The sequence below is a fragment of the Eucyclogobius newberryi genome, unplaced genomic scaffold (assembly GCF_026437365.1).
Source record: "Eucyclogobius newberryi isolate DKJ021-1_F unplaced genomic scaffold, fEucNew1.0.hap1 SCAF_17, whole genome shotgun sequence".
NCBI lineage: Eukaryota > Metazoa > Chordata > Actinopteri > Gobiiformes > Gobiidae > Eucyclogobius > Eucyclogobius newberryi.
In genome coordinates, this window is record NW_027315801.1 from 13,216,464 (window position 1) to 13,236,650 (window position 20,187).

At 38.6% G+C, this 20,187-nt stretch overlaps 1 protein-coding gene across 1 annotated transcript in view; it reads right to left on the bottom strand.

Moving 5' to 3' along the window:
- Positions 1–1,846: 1,846 nt before the first annotated feature.
- Positions 1,847–20,187, bottom strand: part of LOC140362940 (inactive dipeptidyl peptidase 10) — a 45,788-nt gene continuing 27,447 nt past the window's right edge. Inside the window, exons 8-24 of the mRNA XM_072449235.1 lie at positions 19,798–19,918; positions 18,293–18,626; positions 17,070–17,193; positions 14,960–15,001; positions 14,085–14,189; positions 12,484–12,575; positions 11,376–11,423; positions 7,892–8,010; positions 7,285–7,332; positions 6,125–6,223; positions 5,954–6,020; positions 5,020–5,223; positions 3,599–3,653; positions 3,390–3,489; positions 3,249–3,307; positions 2,982–3,054; positions 1,847–2,898 (exon numbers count right to left, since the gene is read on the bottom strand). Of these exons, the coding sequence (XP_072305336.1) occupies positions 2,681–2,898; positions 2,982–3,054; positions 3,249–3,307; positions 3,390–3,489; positions 3,599–3,653; positions 5,020–5,223; positions 5,954–6,020; positions 6,125–6,223; positions 7,285–7,332; positions 7,892–8,010; positions 11,376–11,423; positions 12,484–12,575; positions 14,085–14,189; positions 14,960–15,001; positions 17,070–17,193; positions 18,293–18,626; positions 19,798–19,918 (1,908 nt within the window). The 3' untranslated portion in view covers positions 1,847–2,680. The remainder of the gene's footprint in view (positions 2,899–2,981; positions 3,055–3,248; positions 3,308–3,389; positions 3,490–3,598; positions 3,654–5,019; positions 5,224–5,953; positions 6,021–6,124; positions 6,224–7,284; positions 7,333–7,891; positions 8,011–11,375; positions 11,424–12,483; positions 12,576–14,084; positions 14,190–14,959; positions 15,002–17,069; positions 17,194–18,292; positions 18,627–19,797; positions 19,919–20,187) is intronic.

Genomic DNA, 20,187 nt, shown 5'->3' on the forward strand with positions numbered 1-20,187 from the left:
TAAAATAAAAGAGTATGAAGAGCTAAAACAAGGTTGTAGAAAGCTATTGTAACTTGAAAACTAGATTTTCTTTTTTTTTTTTTAAAGAAAAACTAGCTGAGCAATGGCAGCAAGCGCTCCAGTTCTACGTCACTTCCTGTGCCACCAGACTGAACCCTTTTGGGTAAAAAACATGGATTTATGGCTATTTGACATGACCATGTTTTTTTTATTTTTAGAATATTTTACATTAACTGTATAAATACATATTTTAAATACACATTTACAACTGAATTATTTAAGTAAACACAATTTATTTCCACTTTTGGTAATGATAATACAATGACATTTGTGAGAAAATACATTTGACAGAAAATTATATTTTACACTTTGTAAAGAGCAAAAAAAGGTCTCAGTGATACTGTACCTTATATACAATTGTTGGTGCCTGTTTCATAAAACAGCTTCTTTAGTGGCTTTAATTACCTTGAACTACATGTTTAACATTTAACATTTTTATATGTAATTATCACAGGCATTATTGCTATATGGAAAATACATGTCATTTATAGCATTCTTTCAGGAATTTTCTAATAACCAAAGCATATTTTTATGAATAGAAGTTAAGCGATACTTAATGCTAAAAACTAAAAAAAACACTCCTCTTTGGTGTGTTTGTAGTCAAGGACAGAGCACAGAGTTTAACACATCTCGAATTGATAAGAAATCAGCCGCTTTCACTTCAACACAAATATAGTTTGTATTCACAGCCAGCAAACAGTCGAGCAAACAGCGTAGCTCTGTGGCGTAAACACTACGCTGAATTTTGAGAAAGTTTTCCTATGGCTTTTCCCAAAGTGAAAAGCCAATGTGATTGGCTAAAGATTCCCATTGCTTTTCTATAAGGCTCAGAGGCAATTTTCAAACAGCCCTTCCCCGTACGTAGAATATATCTATATATATAGGATACTTTATATATATATATATGTTATGTCACTTCCTGTCATTTTCAACAGCTTTTTCAACTTTTTCCCCACAAATACATGGAGTTGGAGATGTAATCGCTAACTGAGATTCAGGAGCGGGACCATGCCTCAACCTCTACTCCACTAGTAAACATGCCCCACTCTCTAACCACACCTCTAATTACCCAGAAGCCCTATTTATAAGGCCTGTTCACAGCATATCTTGTCGTCTCTGCTCTCTCGACCCCACCCTCCCACCCCATGTCTCTATCATCTTCACCTTAACACATCACCATCTACGGAGGGGAGGTTCTGAATCGGCTGGGCTGATTACCCGAGACAGAGTCCACATCCTGAGTCTCTACCCAGCCAACTCTCATGCTCGATCATTGCTGCATCGTCGCTACATCGTAGCTCGATCGTCGCTACACCGTCTATCTCAATCGTCGAGCTCCATCCTCGTTATTATCAATAAATATTCTTTCATACTTCGTTGTGGCGTGGTCCCTGCTAGTGAACTGCTCGATTGGTGTAGCACTATAATTTATATGTACAACAGGTATAAATACACCAAATAAAAATACAACTTGAAAATTCGTAAAAACCTGTCATTAAGTTGTCAAAACGATTCTGTTTATGGGCCTTTGTTTTGTCAGGCCTGTGTGACTCGTACATTTTAGACACTTTACTTTATTTTCTTTCTTATGTATGTGTTTCTGTTCATTTACCTTTACATTCCTGGCTATTAAACATGACTTTATTTTATCGTTTTTCATCTTGGTTTTTGTGACTTCCCCCTACACACAGCATCTAGCTAAACATTATATTTACTCAAGTTAAAGTATGAGATGAAATAGTACAATGGTTGAATGTTTTCATCCAAATACATTATAAAAAAGATGTAACGAAACCTTTTACAAAACAAGGGATCTCTTTATTTTACAGTTTCTGGGAAAAATGCCTACTTTGTTCAAGACTCATGGCCATTTTTAAAACAGCTACATGCAGTTTCTGTACAGTCTTTTGAACGTAACAATAACATAAACGTGATTATCAAAAAGATACATCACCTAGATACATAAATAAAGACACAATGTAATGCATTGGTTTGCGCTTATTCAGTCTGACTCTAGCACAATAAATCATTCTCATTTGGACATTCTCATTAATGCATGTAGTGCTGATAGACGTGGATAAAGTGCACAAAAGTGCATTTGGCACATTTTAATACATCATTTTAATAAACAATGAAGCTTACATTTAGAAACTGAGTGGGGAACACACACTGTAAAGCACTGGTCTTGTAACCAGCTAAACATGGGAAAAGGATTGGACTTTCAAATGCATTGGAAAGTTGCATGTTTTTACATCCCAAAAGTCAATGGTAAAAAGAGACAAAATGTTTAGGTTGTAAAAAATCTTCAAGTGTCTTGTATCGGCAGATTTGTGCACACGTAACCCTGATGGACAGGAAAGAAAGATAACACATTGTAAACTACTCCACATCATGCAGCCAATATGACATGCATGTTCTAAATGTAAACTTTTGCAGATCTAGTTGGCCACAGTCTGTATGGCAGAGGAGTTCATCACAGCAGAAATAATTGTGTGGCAAGTTTGTAGGAAAGCATGATTGAATATATTTGTTTGGTCCCCAGTCCTGTGCTGTTGTGCCTGTGATCTGACCCAGAGGTCATGCATAAGATTCATTCAGTCCAAAAGATTTAGGATCAAATTTAGTCATCCTCCTCCTCCTCTTCCTCCTCTGGCTCTGGGTAAACGCTGTGCTGTAGACATGTGTGCAGGTAGTTCACCACTGTCCGCTGGAAGTGAACGATGCTTCGAGGGTCCTTCAGGACGTGGCCCTCATCTGGGTAAAGCTGCAGGGAGTAGTTTGCATCCACCTTCACCAGGCGACTCAGCAGTTCAGCGCTGTGCTGGAAGTGAACCCTGGCTGAAATACATAACAATGATGTATTATATATTACTGTTTATAATCATTTACAAGATAACACAAAGGACATAACGAGATCTCACCATCTGCAGTTCCATGGACAATAAGGAAATGTTCATCTTTCAGTTTGTTTATCTCCCCTAACAATGAAGCCATCTGAAAACAAGAAGATGAGGTGTTTTTGAATAGTCGACCAAATTAAAAAAATAGTCGACAACTAAAATAACCGTTTGTATAGCAAGACGATATCGGAAATATAAATAGTGACAGGTTCCCTGATCCAGTAAAGAGATATGAACACAGCTTTATCATCAAGAAAAAATGATTTTGAATCCTGAGTGGACTTTTACCGAATAAGCATGCTCCTCTTTTGCAGGTGTGCTGAAGTATCTCTCTGAAAAAGCTGCACCTGAAACAGGGAGCAGTGCTTTAGTACACAAATGATACTTGTGTGGCGTAGTTATAAATAATGTGTTCTCAGCTTTACTCACTGTAGAGCCTGAAGTCTGTGATGGGAGCGACTGCCGCAGCGCACTGAAACAAATTATCTGTGGCAGCTAACATCTTTAGAGTTAGATAACCACCAAACGCCTGGGGATCAGAAAGAACAGAAATTATTACTCAAAAGGCAAACTTTAACCTCTCCGTGCAAGACAAAACAAACCCCTTCAACAATACTGTGTTCAGAAAGTTCAGTAACCTTTCCATAGAGAGCCATTCTGCGATCATCGATAAACGGGAGCTGCATTAGCCACCTGCAGACAAAGCAGTAACAGAAAATTGTAGCCCCATAAAATCCTGCTCCGTGTTTCAAATATCTGCAATACACTTTTATTACTCTGAGAGGGAAGTGGACTCCACAATGGCACCCTTGACAATGTGAGCAAAACACGAAGACCAAAACTTTACTATTTTTGCTTCACGCCACGAAGTAACAGCAATGCTAAACATTGCTTTCCAGAGACATAAACCAACCAGGGCTTTCAAACATCATCAATAGTTATAAATGATTAGAAATGTGTTAATGTGTTTTATGACACTCTATAGCCCAGAAAAAACATCACAAAGTTACCTACACTCAAAGAATTGCTGTAAACGTTGACTTTAAAAGGTTCATTGTGTAACTTTTCTGGTGGGAGGGTCCGCCACCTGCTTTTCCTGGATTGTCCCACACCTTCAGACCAGCCCAGAACCTCAACCGGAAAAACTACACAGTGAACCTTTAAATAAATGAATTATGTAGTTATGAATAGTTTGATTTTAAATACAAATATTTGGTTGTAATTAATCAACATACGACAATATTTAATCCTGTCACAGTAATTACTATATTGACTTATAGTTGAATATTTGAAAGGTAGAATAATATTTTTTGGCACTCAATATTTAATAAATGTACATTCAGATCATTGTTAACTGGCATTATCAGGCTTTACGGTTAGAGTTTCAGTAGCCTTGGGTAGCTTCACTCAACCCCGTTTGGAGACAAATACAGTTTAAATTACAGAATGGAGACAAAAGTGAAGTGGAACGTAATGTGATTTTACAGGAATAACTGCGATTAACTACAGAGAATCACAAAATGTGAAAATTCAAGGTGGTTTTGGCAAATGAAAACCCGTCAGACACATGTGATCCTGGTTTAATTTACTATTGCATTTTACTTAATTAGTTTATTTTGACAGTAAAATTTGAGGTACTCCTGAACAAATACTCACAGAAATGGCTTTTAGTTTATCTGCAGATATATTATATACTTTACCAGAAATTATGTTTTAGTGTGAAGCTCAAATACAATTTCAAGGCAAGACATTTTTATTTTTCCGTCATTTGAAATAGAAAGCAAAATAACTGATATTTGTTCCTTACTTTTTTCTTACAGAGAGTTAAAATCATAGCCATTTAGATCTAATGTCAGTTAATTATTGAAAAAGCATTACAATCTACTTAATTTTCACCTCCAATCCAGAGCTTTTAAACAACCCATTTTAAAGGCTCTATATCATTGTTTAACGTAATAGTTTTCTGCATCCATATATTGTACCAGCATTTCATTTTTGTGTGTCACCACAGATTTAGTCAGAGGTGCCAGTTTGAGCAGAGGTCGCCGTGTGTACTGACTCCACTGCCGCCAGGTGGTCTTTGACTCTGAGTGATCCGAACTTGCGAGTGTCCACCGCCGCCGCTCCCGCCGCCGCCGCCTTTAGTCCGCGGACGCTCCGGCCCTCGACCCAGGCCACGGCCACGTTGTGCGCGCTGACCAGCACCTGCGGCCACCCGACCTCAAACTCCTCTGTGACCGACGCACTCCCGGGAACGCTGTCTCTGAAGAACGAGAAGAGCGAGCTCAGGCTGTTTGTAGTAAAACACACTGAATAGGGGAGAGAGTGGTAAAGCTAAATAATGACTAATAAAGGATCAATTTTATGGCTTTGCTCTTGGTTGATTGATAGGTATTTATATTTTTTATTCTTTAGTTTCATTGCTCTTCTTTTACCATTTGAACTGGGAATGACACACTGACACTATTCACAATGTAAAATGTAATAATGATATGTAATCTTTGGACTTATATGAAATGCAGGAAATGTGTATTTTATAAGACGAAAGCTCTTTCTAATGAAGACGTGTGTGTGTGTTTGTGCAGAGAAGGAACATGTGGTGAGATTTGTTCTTATTGTTGACTGGGTGTACCGGTAATTATATTGAGTACCGGTAATTTATTTTTGCAAATCAGGGCAAAAAGGGAAACTTTATTTAGCTGCAATCTGGTGCGGAACATCTCTGTGCACTGTCCCTTCAAATAAAGACTAAACTATACCAGATGCAATCAATAAACCAATGAAAACACAACCCATTCTAAAAAAAAATATAAAGAGAACAACAATGTACCAAAAAGACAGGAAATATCTGTATTTTATAACATGCTTTTTGATTTTTTCGTGTGAATTTGATTTATTCAGATTTTTTCAGGACAGATGCTTCTTCCCCGTTCACATCCACTCAACAATCTGAAAACTTTGATTAAGTCATACATTTGTTCAGTGACACTTACACCATGATGAGGAGCGGGTAAAGATTAGCTTCAAATCCTTGAGGTAGAGACAGCTTTAGATGCACAACTATAAAAGAAAAGTTTATGAATACAACAAACATTCACAACTACAACACAAGTGACAACAGTATTCATGCTTTTCAAAGTGCCCTTTTAATGTTGCTTATGTACCGTTGTTTTCTGTGGAGATGGTCTTGAACACAGTCTCTGGGAGGTGCTTGTCCTCCAGGGCTTTGGCCAGTGGGCTGTTATCCTCCAACAACACAAATCCTACAAGAAAAATCAGCTCTTTGTTAACGGCGCAGATCTCTGTGAAATTGCTAAGCTAAAAAAAGACACAGACAGTTTCCAGGGAGTCACACGCTAAAGAAGGAATGCACTATTCAATCTTGGTGGGTCGTGCTTTAAATTCAACTGTACTTCTGGGAGTCGTTTTCAGAAACCGCACTTTTAATAATAGGCCTCAACAAAGTCAGTTAACTAAACACAACATGACAAAGAATAAATCCAGGGCTGTAATTGACAAACTCAATTCTTGGTTGACGAAACGCTTGCCTTGTTCATCTATTAGTCGAGTAAAAGGGGCCGTGGCATTAACACAAAGTCTCAAAAATGTCGACTAAAGACATGCCCTGCCAATCGATTAGTCGACTAAAAAGGGTGTGTGGCATAAACTCTCAAAACTATTAAGTATCTATATGTATCTGACCCACAATGTGATCAAAAAACTAAGACGGTAGACAAGAGATCATGCAAAAACAACTATGTGTACATAAAAGCAGTAGGAAATGGTGTATTTGTATGTAAAAAGGCAGATTAAACTCATAATTCTCACCCAAAATATTCAGCTAACTAACTCCATGTCTTCTCCTTTTTGCTCTTTTCCCATTATAATCCTTATCATCCAAATAAATTAATAAGTCAACTAATACAAATTAGTCATATAAAGTGGAAAAAAGTGAATTCCATATTAAAATAGAATACGTGCACAATTCATTCCCTCATTTCAAACTAATGAATCCCATGCCTTCTCCTCTCTTCCATAGTCCAAAAAATTACGTAATAATCCTACTCAGATCGATAAATAAAACTTTTGGTCGACGGCATAGCTCAGCCTTACATGCATCATAAATCTGATCAATATCTGCTGAGCTTTAATCCATAAAGGCAAAGCAGGTGCAACACTATGACACCAGCAGGGGGCAGTGTTCATTCACAATAATAGATCCATGGTTCTTGCCCAGACTGATTGTGCCTCACTGTAGCGCCCACTGCAGGCTGTCAGGGGGAACTACAGCTGAATGTAGATGGGACACACCACACAGACTCACTGGAGGGGTCCTTGGTGTTGTGAACCGTCACTCTGGGGATTCCTGGTCCTGTGGCACAAGGACAACAGAGAATGTAATTATTTATATATCATTTGTCACTGGTTTAGGCATTGTCCAGCCGACTAACTTTGGAACCTTTTCTACTCATGATGGGTAATACAAGTGATTTTTGTTTCTCTGCGATACCAAGTAATATTACGAATACGAATGAAAGTATAGCAATATTGAGCTGAAACCAAAAATGAATGAGTTTTGTTTTGAAATGTATTGAAATTTCTTTACATTGAGATTTGACATGGGTGTAAATTATTTTGATTGATTAAAATGTATGTGCAGATGAACTGAAATATAACAGATGTACTGGAATGTAACCAAAAAAAAATATATTGTTTTAAGAAAATGTGATACATTTTAAGGATATTTTTGCATGAGACTCAATACTTGCCTTAATCAGTATCAATAAATCAACGTTTGACTCGCTTCTATTTACCATTACCTCCATGACTAGTGTGTAAATCTGCATTTTAGCGTTTTGTGCTTTTAACAAAGGTTGTAAAGAGATGAATAAAGACGAACAATGAAGTCAATATTCATTTGAACGACTCACCGAGGCAGTAGAGGATGAAGTGAGTGTTGTTGGGGCTGAAAACGGCTTTGAAGAACTGACACCCCTCGATCAGTTTACATGTGACGCACTGTCGCTCAAACACGCCGTCCAACTCCACGCTGAAAGTAAAATACAAGCAATTATGATGACTTATGCTACAACGTGACAGTATTGTGATGAAGCAATAGCAAAAGCATTACTATATTTTAATTGTTAGTTTGTGGTTTGTTTCTTGTACTGTTTTGAAGAATCGTCATGGAAAGACAAAGACATGGAAAGTATTTATTCGCTCATTATCTTTGCGGACAACATGAAGAGATGACTTCAGAGGATGTTTGACTCAGACACTCAAAAGTTACATATAGGGATGTCACGATATCAATGTTTGTGTTACGATTACTGTGAGAAAAGACATCACGATTTAACGAGTATTCGCGATTATTGAGACTGTGGCCAAACAACAGTAAAATCTTTCATTTCACTTCATTCTCATGGTCTAACACATTACTATTCCTCAAGCTTGTGACCAGCTTTACAACATTAAATGCTCTGAAAAACAAAATCAAGTTAAATGTGACAAAAACAGCCAGATAAAATATCGATTAACCTGATAATCTTAACCTCCCTAGTTACACCTTGTAGTTTTAGCAAAGCAAGCATTGACCTAAATACTTGATTCATTTTAAATATTGGTGTTATTCAACTGTTATCTGTAGCTTATTATCATTTGTAAAGCACTGAAAATTATACTGTGAATAAAAACATGCCTTACCATTTTGTAATACAGTCAGTTTTGAGAAGAATACTTTGGAAATGTGTTTACCGGTACTTACTTACTGAACTGAAGACATTAAAGTGTTTTTTGTAACGTACAGTATTTTGATTTACAGTATGGTCCAATCAGCGTGCTGTACTTTGAATACTTTGAACACTATTACAGCATGGTATTAAAAAAAGAACAGTGTTTTTTCTCAATAATACCGTAAAGTTTGAAGCCTAAACTCTGCCGTGTATTCCTTTGATTTTTAGGACATTAAGTATACTCTGAAGACCGCAAAATTAAACAGTTGCTCAATATGAGTGTTTTTGGGCAAGAAAGTGTGTTTTGGGGATTTGGTTACTTCCCACCAACACTGAAATAAACTGAATAAATTGAAGGCGACTGCGAGCGAGCCTTGAGATCCTTATTATTCAAACTACAGAACATGGTTGATGGACAGAGTTCCGTGTTTGGCCCAGTCTTTTCACACTTTCTTCATCACATAGTAGAAAAAGCTTCAGTTGTAGTCATCTGGACTACAACTGAAGCTTTTTTTCTTGTAAACCTGATATGTGGGTCCACAGCAGAAGAGAGAAGACTCTAAGAAGAATCGCTTGGCCTTTCTTGATTGTTCCACGATCAGAGGAGAGGACGGGAAACTCCAAATAGAAGTATATAGGAAACCTACACACACGGACCAGTATCTGCTCTTTGGTTCCAACCACCCACTACAGCACAAGCTGGGGGTGATCAGAACCTTACAACACAGAGCTCAAGGTGTGCCCACCAGCTCAGAGGGCAAGAAGAAAGAGGAAAAACATGTCCGAAATGCCCTCTCAGCCTGTGGTTACCCCGCTTGGGCTCTCAACAGAGTGAAGAGAACCAAGAAGCAGGACAAAAGGGAAACTGAACAGAGAAGGAAGGTTGTTTCTATCCATTATGTCTCTGGCCTGTCGGAAAAACTGCAGAGACTTTTTAGACAACACGAAGTCCCTGTTTATTTTAAACCAGGAAACACTTTAAGACAAAAACTGGTTCACCCTAAGGACAAGTTGCCGACTCAAAAACAGAGCAATGTAGTTTATTCGATCCAATGCAGTGAAGAAAGCTGTAAAGAACGGTACATAGGTGAGACAAAACAGCCTCTACACAAGAGGCTCTATCAGCACAGAAGAAATACAAGTTCAGGACCTCAGAGTGCCGTGCATCTCCATCTTGAAGCCTCTAATCACTCGTTTGAAGACGGTGATGTGAAGATTTTAAGCAGGGAGAAAAGATGGTTTGAAAGAGGAGTTAAGGAAGCTATTTTTGTTAAAAAAGAAAGACCTTCTTTAAACAAGAATGGAGGGCTAAGATTCAGTCTTCCTGGTATCTATAATGGAATACTGAACCCCTTGAAAGGTAGAGGACCAGGACCAGGGCATTTAGATGCTAATCAGGTACTCAGGGTGGTTGAGCCAGTGTCTCACAAAGACAAAGAGGATTCTAATAGCCCATTAAAATTCTGAATAGGCTAGCTCGGTAGATACAAGGGGGGAGTTTCTGTTGAAACAAACAACTCTTTCTACTTCAGGAAGGCTCCGCCCAATGGGCTGGACTTACCACAGAACAGGATAAATATCGGAGTTTGCGACCTAAATTCTTTTGTTGACAATGACTCTTGGATGAGAGTCGAAGATGACTACAACTGAAGCTTTTTCTACTATGGAACACGCCTGGACGAATGAGGGATTACACCGACAACTTTCTTCATCACAGTTCAAATGTATCATGGGAGGATTTGTCTCACGCTTTCTAACAATATGAAGTCCAGCATTAGCATTGACAGTGTCTGAATAAATGTAACACTGTGTCAGGGGGAGACGGGGGAGTAAATCACATGGAAGACAGTCGTAGCATTTTCTATTGGCTCGGAGCGTTTTTAAACACAGTGGAAAACAAATGACTAGATTAATGTGCGCTCAGTGCTTCAAATGCTGCTTTAGTTTAAACCAAACAGAGAGAGAGAGAGAGAGAGAGAGAAAGGGAGCGAGAGAGGGAGACAGAGAGGTAAGTGTAGGAGAGAGGGAGTAGGAGAAATATGGAGAGGGAGGAAAAGAGAGAGACAGAGGGAGAAATAGAGTAGGGGAAGATAACCCGAGAGAGAGGAGAGTGTAAAGGAGGGAATGTGAGAGATAAAAAGAGAACAAGAGTGAGCAAGGGAAGGGGTGGGAGAAAGCGAGTGGTGAGAAAGAAATAAAAAGGAAGCCAGGGAAACATTTCAGTAAGCTAGACGAGAGAGGGAAGAAGAGGGTAGAACGAGAGGGGGATAAAGAGAGAGAGGAAGAAAGAAAGAAAGAAAGAAAGAAAGAGGGAGTCAGGGAAACATTTCAGGGAGATAGACGAGAGGGAAGATTAGGGTTGAACGAGAGGGGGTTAAAGAGAGTGCGAGAGAGAGAGAGAGAGAGAGAGAGAGGAAGAAAGAAAGGACAGAGGGAAGGAGGAATATGGAGAGAGTGACAGAGCAAGCGAGGGAATGAGAGAAAGAAAGAAAAAAAGAGAGAAAGGTGGGCAGTGAGAGGAAACGAAGAAACGAGTCAGGAGAGAGAAAGGGATAAAGATGGAGAATCAAGAGGGAGAGAGAGCGAGAGCGAGAGCGAGAGAGAGAGAGAGAGAGAGAGAGCGAGAGAGACACTAAACCAACAGTGTCTGAAGTGTCTTGTTTGCGACACATGAAGTGTTTACCTGTACAGATGCCTGCTCTGTCGGGATTCCTCTGTGCTCAGAAAATAGCTGAAAAACAGATACACAACAAGTTATTCAGCATCACCAAACCTTCAGGGTGTTGAGAGTCCATCGTAATTATCAAAATCATGAATTATGTATAAGGAAGAACAGGTTTGACACATTTCAGCGTTTTAACAGGCTGAGGAGTATTCGCTAGGTGTGTCTGGTCCAATCACAGCAATCGATTTGTATAATTAGATGGCCGTTTTAATAATATGATGAGGGAACATGGGCAGAGCTTTGGGATTTGGTACTTGATCTAAAAATACTGGTCTCTAGTGCAGCAGGATAGATTTGATCAAAGGGTTTAGTTCACAAGGAAATAAAGACAAATATGGGACTAACGGAAGCAAAACTGATGTTACAAACGATTACTATTAAAGGATGTGTATTTTATGTTAATTATGTTGGCTTCTGACCTCCACGACACATTTGTCCACTAGAAAGAAAAGCACTTTGAGCACTTCATGGAATATCATTGCAAACAAGATAAAGGGGACATATTACGTAAAATACTTTTAACCATGCTTCTGCTTTCATCTCTTATCCACCCTGCTGCTCTGTATTTAGATGTGATTATTCCAAAAATGTCAGACTATTTTCAGCTTTTAGCTATGTTTAAAGGTTGTTATTCGGAGAAAAGTGCTTCAGGCGCCAATCAACAGCATAATGTGTAAAAACGGGTGGAAAGTGGATTGAAATGACAAAAAGAGGAGATATGAGGCACTATGACATGACTGCATATTACAATGTTGCTTTTTAAAGATCAGAAGACTCATTCACATTCAGGTGCATTACGCTTCTTATTTTCCTAATCTTCAAATCTTCAAACTGTAACCTTAACCATAAATACTAGTGTTTCTCTTGTGTAACTGAGCTATTGTGACCTTCTACTTTCTCAGGTGGATCTACAATGTCTCTGCAGCTTTTAAAACCATTTGCATTTTGCTTTTTAAAAAACGACGACTTCAACACCATTTTCCTCAGCACGCCGCGCTCCCACTCGCCCGTCTTCTAAGCGCTTAGTGGCTGAGGGTTTGCTGAGGGCGGCTGCTCGTTCGCGTACATTTTCGCAGTCTTCTCGTCCAAGGCGCACAGCGAGGTGACGTCCCAGTTCCCCGATGTCAAAAAGCGCGGCGGTACGGTCGGCGTGGCAGGCTGAGAAACACAGAGACAGTGAGAAGATGAAAGACGGAGGAGCGGTGCGCAAACTGCAGAGTAACCAGCCCAGAGGTTCACGACATGTTTCTGGACAGATTCTGCACACCTGACCGGGCAGCGGGGGCGGAGGAGGAAAAGCACTTAGCAGAAGACTGAAGAAGAACACTGTCGCACTCTTCATTCGAATGATCAGCACTGTCACAACATCAAAAATTTGAACTAAACCAAGGATTAACTCACGGAACTAAACTTGTGCAAGAAAAGGACCAAACTAAATCCACATCAAAACAAAAAAATGGCTAAATTTAGGACCAAACAGGATCAAGTGTGAAGGAACCAAGGGTCAGTCATGGTCTAGTCCAGGTTTAGTCCTAGTTTATATAGATATGGATGTGTTTGTGCAAGTATTTATGATGATGAACCTTACTTTACACTCTGATAGAAGAGGAAACAAATTATGGCTTGCAAAAAACACATACAAACGAATTAAAGTGAGCAAGAGCGTTATAATGTAATGTGATACAGTCATAACCAAAGTCTCACACAAATGCTGCAGTAGCACGGTTACAACAAGTAAACTACATAATCATTGCCAAATACATTTAGTTCTACGGTATGGTATTAAATCTATCTCCATGGAGACAAGCCTCGGCGCCCACAAGGCCTTCTTATAAGCCAGCTCTGTGGAGAGGAGAGTTTGCAATAAAACCCCTGTAATTGAATAAATGCAAGATAACGTTTCATGCCAAAGTGTGGAATAGTTCAGACAACAGAAAAGCGGGTTGCAGACCACTCCACTAGAAAAGTTACACGAGTACAACGTATACAGTATTTGAATATACAGTGACAATATCGTACTGTGACAAGCAATTGAAGAAACAAGCTCAGAATGTGTTTTATTTATTCATTTTTGAAGTTGGAAGTCCAAAGTGAATGTTAAGCAGCCTTCCTTTCTATTATTCATAAGACGTTGAATACACAGTTGTCTTTTATGCCAGTTCTCTTATCTGCACAAAGGAATACAAATAAGGCAGTGCTGGAAATGTAGAAAGTTTTAGTTACATTTCAGAAATAAAAAGTGCCATCGTAGAAGTCCCACTCTCTGAAGGGGGCAGCACTGAGTCAGCTTTCCTATCGCCATCATTTGTCCTGAATAAGAATCTGCAAATGCTGAGCCTGAGCATATTATTTCTCAGATTTATTCACCCACAACACAAACTCAACAATTGAGAGATGCAGGTCTATTTGTGGGATTCACTGGCTTGTCACAGGCGCCGATTGGACCATATTCTAAAGTGTCAATGACATCGCTCCAAAGGCTTCATCACATCGAAACCCATGAAGAAGATATTGTGATGTAATCTGAACATACTGTGCCTTCAAGAAGCAGTAGCAGCAATAGTATTAGTAGTAGTAGTTTAAGATGAATAGACTCAAACTATAACTTATTCAAGGGTTTGGCGCTTTCAGTTTTTCTGCACATTTGATTGCTTCTTTCACACTGACCTGAGCTGAGAGATTGGCGATGTGATGAAACTCTCCGCTCGCTCCCTGTTTGGCCGGCAGGACGGTATAAAACACGGGACTCTCAGAGGAGAACAACGGCAAATCCTGCAGCCAGAGACGCAGATACAGAGCCAACATCAAAACACACGATCACCAACCACAGCAGCAAGGAGTATTTACAAATGAGTCCAGGATATTTTTGATCATAATTGTGTATTTATTTTGTAATTGTATGCATAGGATCAAAAGAAATGCACTGGAAATATGATACATTTCTTTAAAGTGACAGGTTGGACTAGTAATTTTACTAAGTCAGTCAAGTTATATTTCATATTGAGCTAAAAATGTAAAAAATTGCTCTCAGTTTAGCAATTGTTTAAGATACTCTGTTTTTGTGTAAATTAGAGGATTTTTTGCCCAAATAAAAATCCCTTTATTTTGTTGGATTCATGTTTAAGAGGTCAGGAAAATGTGTTTATTTTGTGTAAATTGTGCCACACATTCATCTCCCCTGTGTGACGTTGTCAGTAAGTTTTGAAACTATAATTATGAACACATTTTTCAACTTCAACAAGGGCTACTTGGTTGGTGTAAAGTCAAAATACTTTAAATCCTTATGTTATAAATAAGACAAAATATCAAACAAGAAAATGTATCTGGATTCAATAACTATCTGAATATAACCTAGACATAAATACATAAAGATTAATTGAAATGTACGCAAAGTTACTTCTAGAACCATTCATACATTGGATTTACATTGCATTTCTGAGATTATTGATTGGTAGATGGTGAAACAATTCTTCTTGGGGAAATAAATAGTATGTTTCTTGTATTGTAAAGCGTTTGATCACTTCGTAAATAAAGACACATACCTGGCGTTGGTTTTGCATTATGTCCATGGCCATTTTGTGTTTCTGTAGAGAGACAGAACAAACAAGTATTACTGAACAACACAGCATCTGCATCACTGGGTAAACAAAGCTTTTCTCTCTTTAATTATTCAGTGCAGCCTTTATAGATAACTGGAACTAAGAAAAAGAAAATGTGGAGCAAAACCCGGGATATAAAACAAAAAATTCATCTCACGTGTCAAATGGCCTTAAAATAAACCCAGAAGATTTGAAGAAAATCAATCATAACTCGCAATATGGAATAAAAAACTTATTTCGCTTAAAGCTTTTACTTCAGTGCAGACCCTTTGGATGTTAGAACCTGCCAATAAAAAGATTTGAGGAAATTAATCTCCTCTACTCCCAATACTGTGTTATATATTAGAAGATTTAAGAGAGTTTTAGACACGAGAAATGCTTTTAAAATGACAGAGAGATACTTTTTGCTTTGTAATCCTCTTTTTATGATTCAAATGTTATATAGTTCATATTATTAAGTCCTTTTATTTTAACAAACAAAATATAACTTCAAGCATTCACATGTAATTGAGCTTTTTAAAATGTGTTCTTGCAGTATAATTCCACTCATGCTCATTGCCTGATCTGATTGGCCAGAGCTCAGAGAATACACAGCGTCAATTACACAACTTCATAGAGCTTTATACAGTAATTAAGTTTTCTTTACTTTTTTGGACCTATCACAGCACTGTAGGTCTATTGATGGATTTCAATATAATACATATATAATACATCCATATTCAGCAATATTTTGAGGACTTTTTCCCCTTTGAAAATAATTTAACACTTGTTTTAAATTGTTAATTGTCATGGCAATGGACTTAATTTCCTGTCATACTGAAAGCCATGGATAAAAGGTCATTGCTTTGGCATTAGGCCCAATCTTTCACCGCTTCAAAACCCATGGATCAGATGTTGTGCTGTAGCTTACATAGTGTACTTTTAAACACACACACACACACAGACACACAGACACACAGACACACACACACACACACACACACACACACACACACACAGACAGACAGACAGAGAGACACACACACACACACACACACAGACACAGACACAGACACACACACACACACAGACTTAGCTTTTTGCATCTCGTTTTTTGTGTGAGGTGGGTACAAAACTGACCAATGAATCGTGAATAATCAATTTGTGCTTTAAGGTCATGTTCATTTAATATGCATTAAATGGTTTGCCAAGTGAGTATCTGAGTATCGGTGGGATTTAGAAAGCCGTTTCCAAAGCCATTGGGGAGCGCTGGAGGAGAGCTCTTGCATCAGAGTGAGATACAGCTTAAATAATCAATTTGAACTTTCAATACAGTATAAAAAGAGCAGATTTCCCACCGCGCCTTTACATCGGCAGATTCGATTACAAATTGAACAGGGAATGGATGTGCCCAGAACCAGAGAAGTTTCAAAGGTCGAAGTAATTGTCCGTCTACTGTGAATGTAAGGACTAAACCAGAGTTAAACCAGGTCTAAACCCAGAAAATTAAAATTAGGAAGCACATAGAAACTGAAGGAGGATTAAACCACAACTAAACTAGTTAGTACTATGTTTTGACAATGTAAATATAACAGATCTAAACCAGGTCTGCACAAGGACTAACACTACGTTCACACCTTTGGTCCAGGTTTGAGTGCTGATTATTCCTGATGCAGAATTGCTTTGGTCCTGTTTTAGTCCTAGTTTAACCAGGACTTATCTGGTGTTTGGAGTCACAATTGTCCTTGTTCAGTCCCTGTTTGAGCTCTGTTCGGTTGGTCCAGTTCCAGTTCCAGTTCTAATCCAGGTTTAGTTCCAGATTTTGTTTATTTAAAACCCGAATTGAGGTGGTGTGTGTGCAAGTGTCATGCCCTACGTTATGAAAACTATACCAGATCTCAACCAGGACTAAACCAGATCTCAACCAGGACTAAACCAGGACTAAACCAGGACTCAACCAGGACTCAACCAGGACTCAACCAGGACTCAACCAGGACTCAACCAGGACTAAACCAGGACTAAACCAGGACTCAACCAGGACTCAACCAGGACTAAACCAGGACTAGTATTTCACCTCGGAGCAGGCCCCGGTGGTGGCCTCACACACGCACAGCACCGACTGGTTCTGTGCCCGGTTGAGCCATCGAACAGCAAGACGCGTGCTGCTGATCCACGTCACCATGGAGATGTAACTGTCTCTGTTGAAACAAAGCAGACAATAGTGAGTATCGTGACTCAAATTTGAAACTCTGACTTCATACAAAAGAAAAGGCTCAATACTGGAATTAAAACAAACTCTTTTTTTTATAACAGAATGTCATTTTCAACACAAAATAAAACCAGTTTCCTTAATATTCTGTATGTGATCATGTACTAAGTTCTGATATAGATCGAAACCACTGACAACTATAGAGGAAAGGTCAAAATAGTTTCTTTCTCTATGGGATTTTTCAGTATTGATTCTCATTTACGTCGTTTGAATTAGTATTAGTATTTTTCAAAAGAGACGTGTTTGATTGCACTGGACATGGCCAGTCTAAACAGTAGAGATTTTACTAACCAGCTGATCATTTGACCACTTATATAGTACTTATTGAATTATTTTTTTAACTATGACCAAATTAGGACTATTTCAGGACTAAACCATAAGTATATACAGACTAAACGGGCCTGGAACATTAAGATTAAAAAAAAAAGGTCACTTGATAACCTGCAGTAGAATCTAAAATACCCAAATAAAAACTTTATTCTGTATAAAGATAGTTGAACACACAGTGGATAAATTCTTCTGAGCCATGAAAAAAAACAAATCAAGTATAAGACTAAATATAACCGTATTTGCAGTAGTGTTGTCAGAACGAAGGAACAGGCTTCATATGACCAATTTCAAAACCACAAAGAAAATGAAACACATCATTGTTTGAGAAACTTGAGTGTAATTTTCCACACAAAATAATAGTTAGTTTAAAGTTAGCATGTGGTCTTATACTAGTTCTGATAAAGACAATTCTGCAGCAATTCAGAAAAGATCCAATGTATGTGGTGCAGTTGTTTTCTTCCCATTTATATACAGTATGTTGTACTTTTGAAAAAGAACAAATACAAATACAAAAAAGCAAGACAGAGAGAGAACATGAAGCAGAAAAAGTAGCTATAGTATGAATGAATGTATTTGATTACCGGCAGTTTCTCATTATGAATTTGTCTCATTTACAGTGAACGATAATTGCATCATGCCAAGTCAACTTCTGCAGATAATCTTTTTTTTTGCAGAGCCGTTTTTCCAAAGTCCGTTACCTGGATTTGAGCGAGTCCGGCACTAACATCTCCAGAGTATGAGCCGGGCCGTATAGATTGACTACAAACAGACTCACAGACGGGATGTTCGAACCGGCCTGACAAGTGAAGCAAATAGATATAGATAAGATAGTACAGCCCCATGTCTGAAAAATAGATATTTTCAAATCATTCCCTGCCTTTGGGTAAGGAAAGAAGATGTTGGACGGGTAAAGGCTGCCTAGAAAGTGTGGTATTTCCATGGCAGGAGTGGCAGAGTTGTTGACGGTGAGATACGCCAGTCGAGCGCCGTCCTCGGACCACCAATGGGCAGCGTATGTCAGAAGGATCTCCTCTGTTTGAGAAAGACAAACATCACCATTTTATGATTATTCACGTTTATTGACCAAACAACAGTGAAATCCTTAATTCACTTTCATTCACGTTCTCTGATGGATTACTATTCTTCTAGTTTTTGACCAGCTTTATAATATCAAACATACTGAATAGGCATTTATTTCTCATTTTGAAGAGAAATACCACAATAAACAATAATCTTGAAACTATTTACCACTGAAGCAATAACTCTAAATCAGGATAATATTAAACATAAGTGGCTACAAATAAAAACCTGAATGAGACACTTACAGTTAGTACTTAGTTAATATATAGAGTCATAGATGTTACAGTGTTGACAAGCCTATTTCTGATCAAAATTAAGTTACTGTGACATAAACAACCAGACTAAACTACTTTTAGTATGCTTGTTTGTTTGTTTGTTTGTTTTGGAGTATAGACTTAATTAAATGACCATAATTACTTTTAGCTCTTATGATTAAAGCATTGTGACCTGAATAATCGCAATTATCGATTTACCGTTTAATCTTAACGTCTGTAATGAGGCGTCATCGACAGCTGATTGAACTAAACTAAACTAAAACAAGTATATGATTTGTGGCTTCTGACTTAGACATTGGCTCTTATCCACTAGAAGAGGAGATGGAGAGGCTGAGGAGGCTGAGCTGCTGCGGTGGAGATGGAGGCATGATGAAGGGTTGTAGCTGAAATGACAGAATGGCGGTGGTGAATGGCTTGAGAGGTGATTGGTTGAGGAGGAGGACAGGTAGGAACAAGGAGCAAATGTAGTGGAACTCAGAGGCTACGGTAAACAACGCTACTATTACTATAGCAACCGCAACTAATGAAACTGCCACTTACTACAACTAAATATAGCACAAAAATATAAAAGGCGATAGAAAAGTTGGTTTGAGATATTATTGTATAGAGCTACAGTTCATATTTATCTTCAGTAACTCTATTGATTGCAGCAAAAACAAATAAAGATACTTGAATACATAAAAAATACATGAATCACTCTAAATACAACTTATATAACGAGTGGCTGAATGAGAAGGGGAAGGCCACGTTCAATAATATTAGTATTATGAACATACCTTTAGTATTATTATGCATTAAAAGTATGACACTTCAGCCCAGCCTCTTGCCAAAGCTGGTTCTGGTCTTACCCTCATAGGTCCAATCAGAGAGGCCGTTGATCACGCGGTCCTCCCGGTCAGTGACGGTGAGGCGCAGGGGTCTGGACGTCACGCTGGCTTTGTAGTAGATATCTCCCTCAAACACATAGGCCTGGCACAGACGCAGACAGAGGTAAATCCACGATCAAACACAGGACATTTACAGCCTCCCATTGGCTGCCTGTGAGGACGTGGGCCGGACTCCAAGTGTGAAGGAATCAATGGCCAATGCACTAAAGCGAGAGGCAGACCATCTCTCACCTGCCAACAGGGAAGTGGCACTGTCAGATGTGTTATGAGATGCACCGTAAAACCTGTGTCCTGACTTTTTACATCAGTGATTTAAAGGTGTACTTTTCTGGTAGACGTCCGCCACCTGCT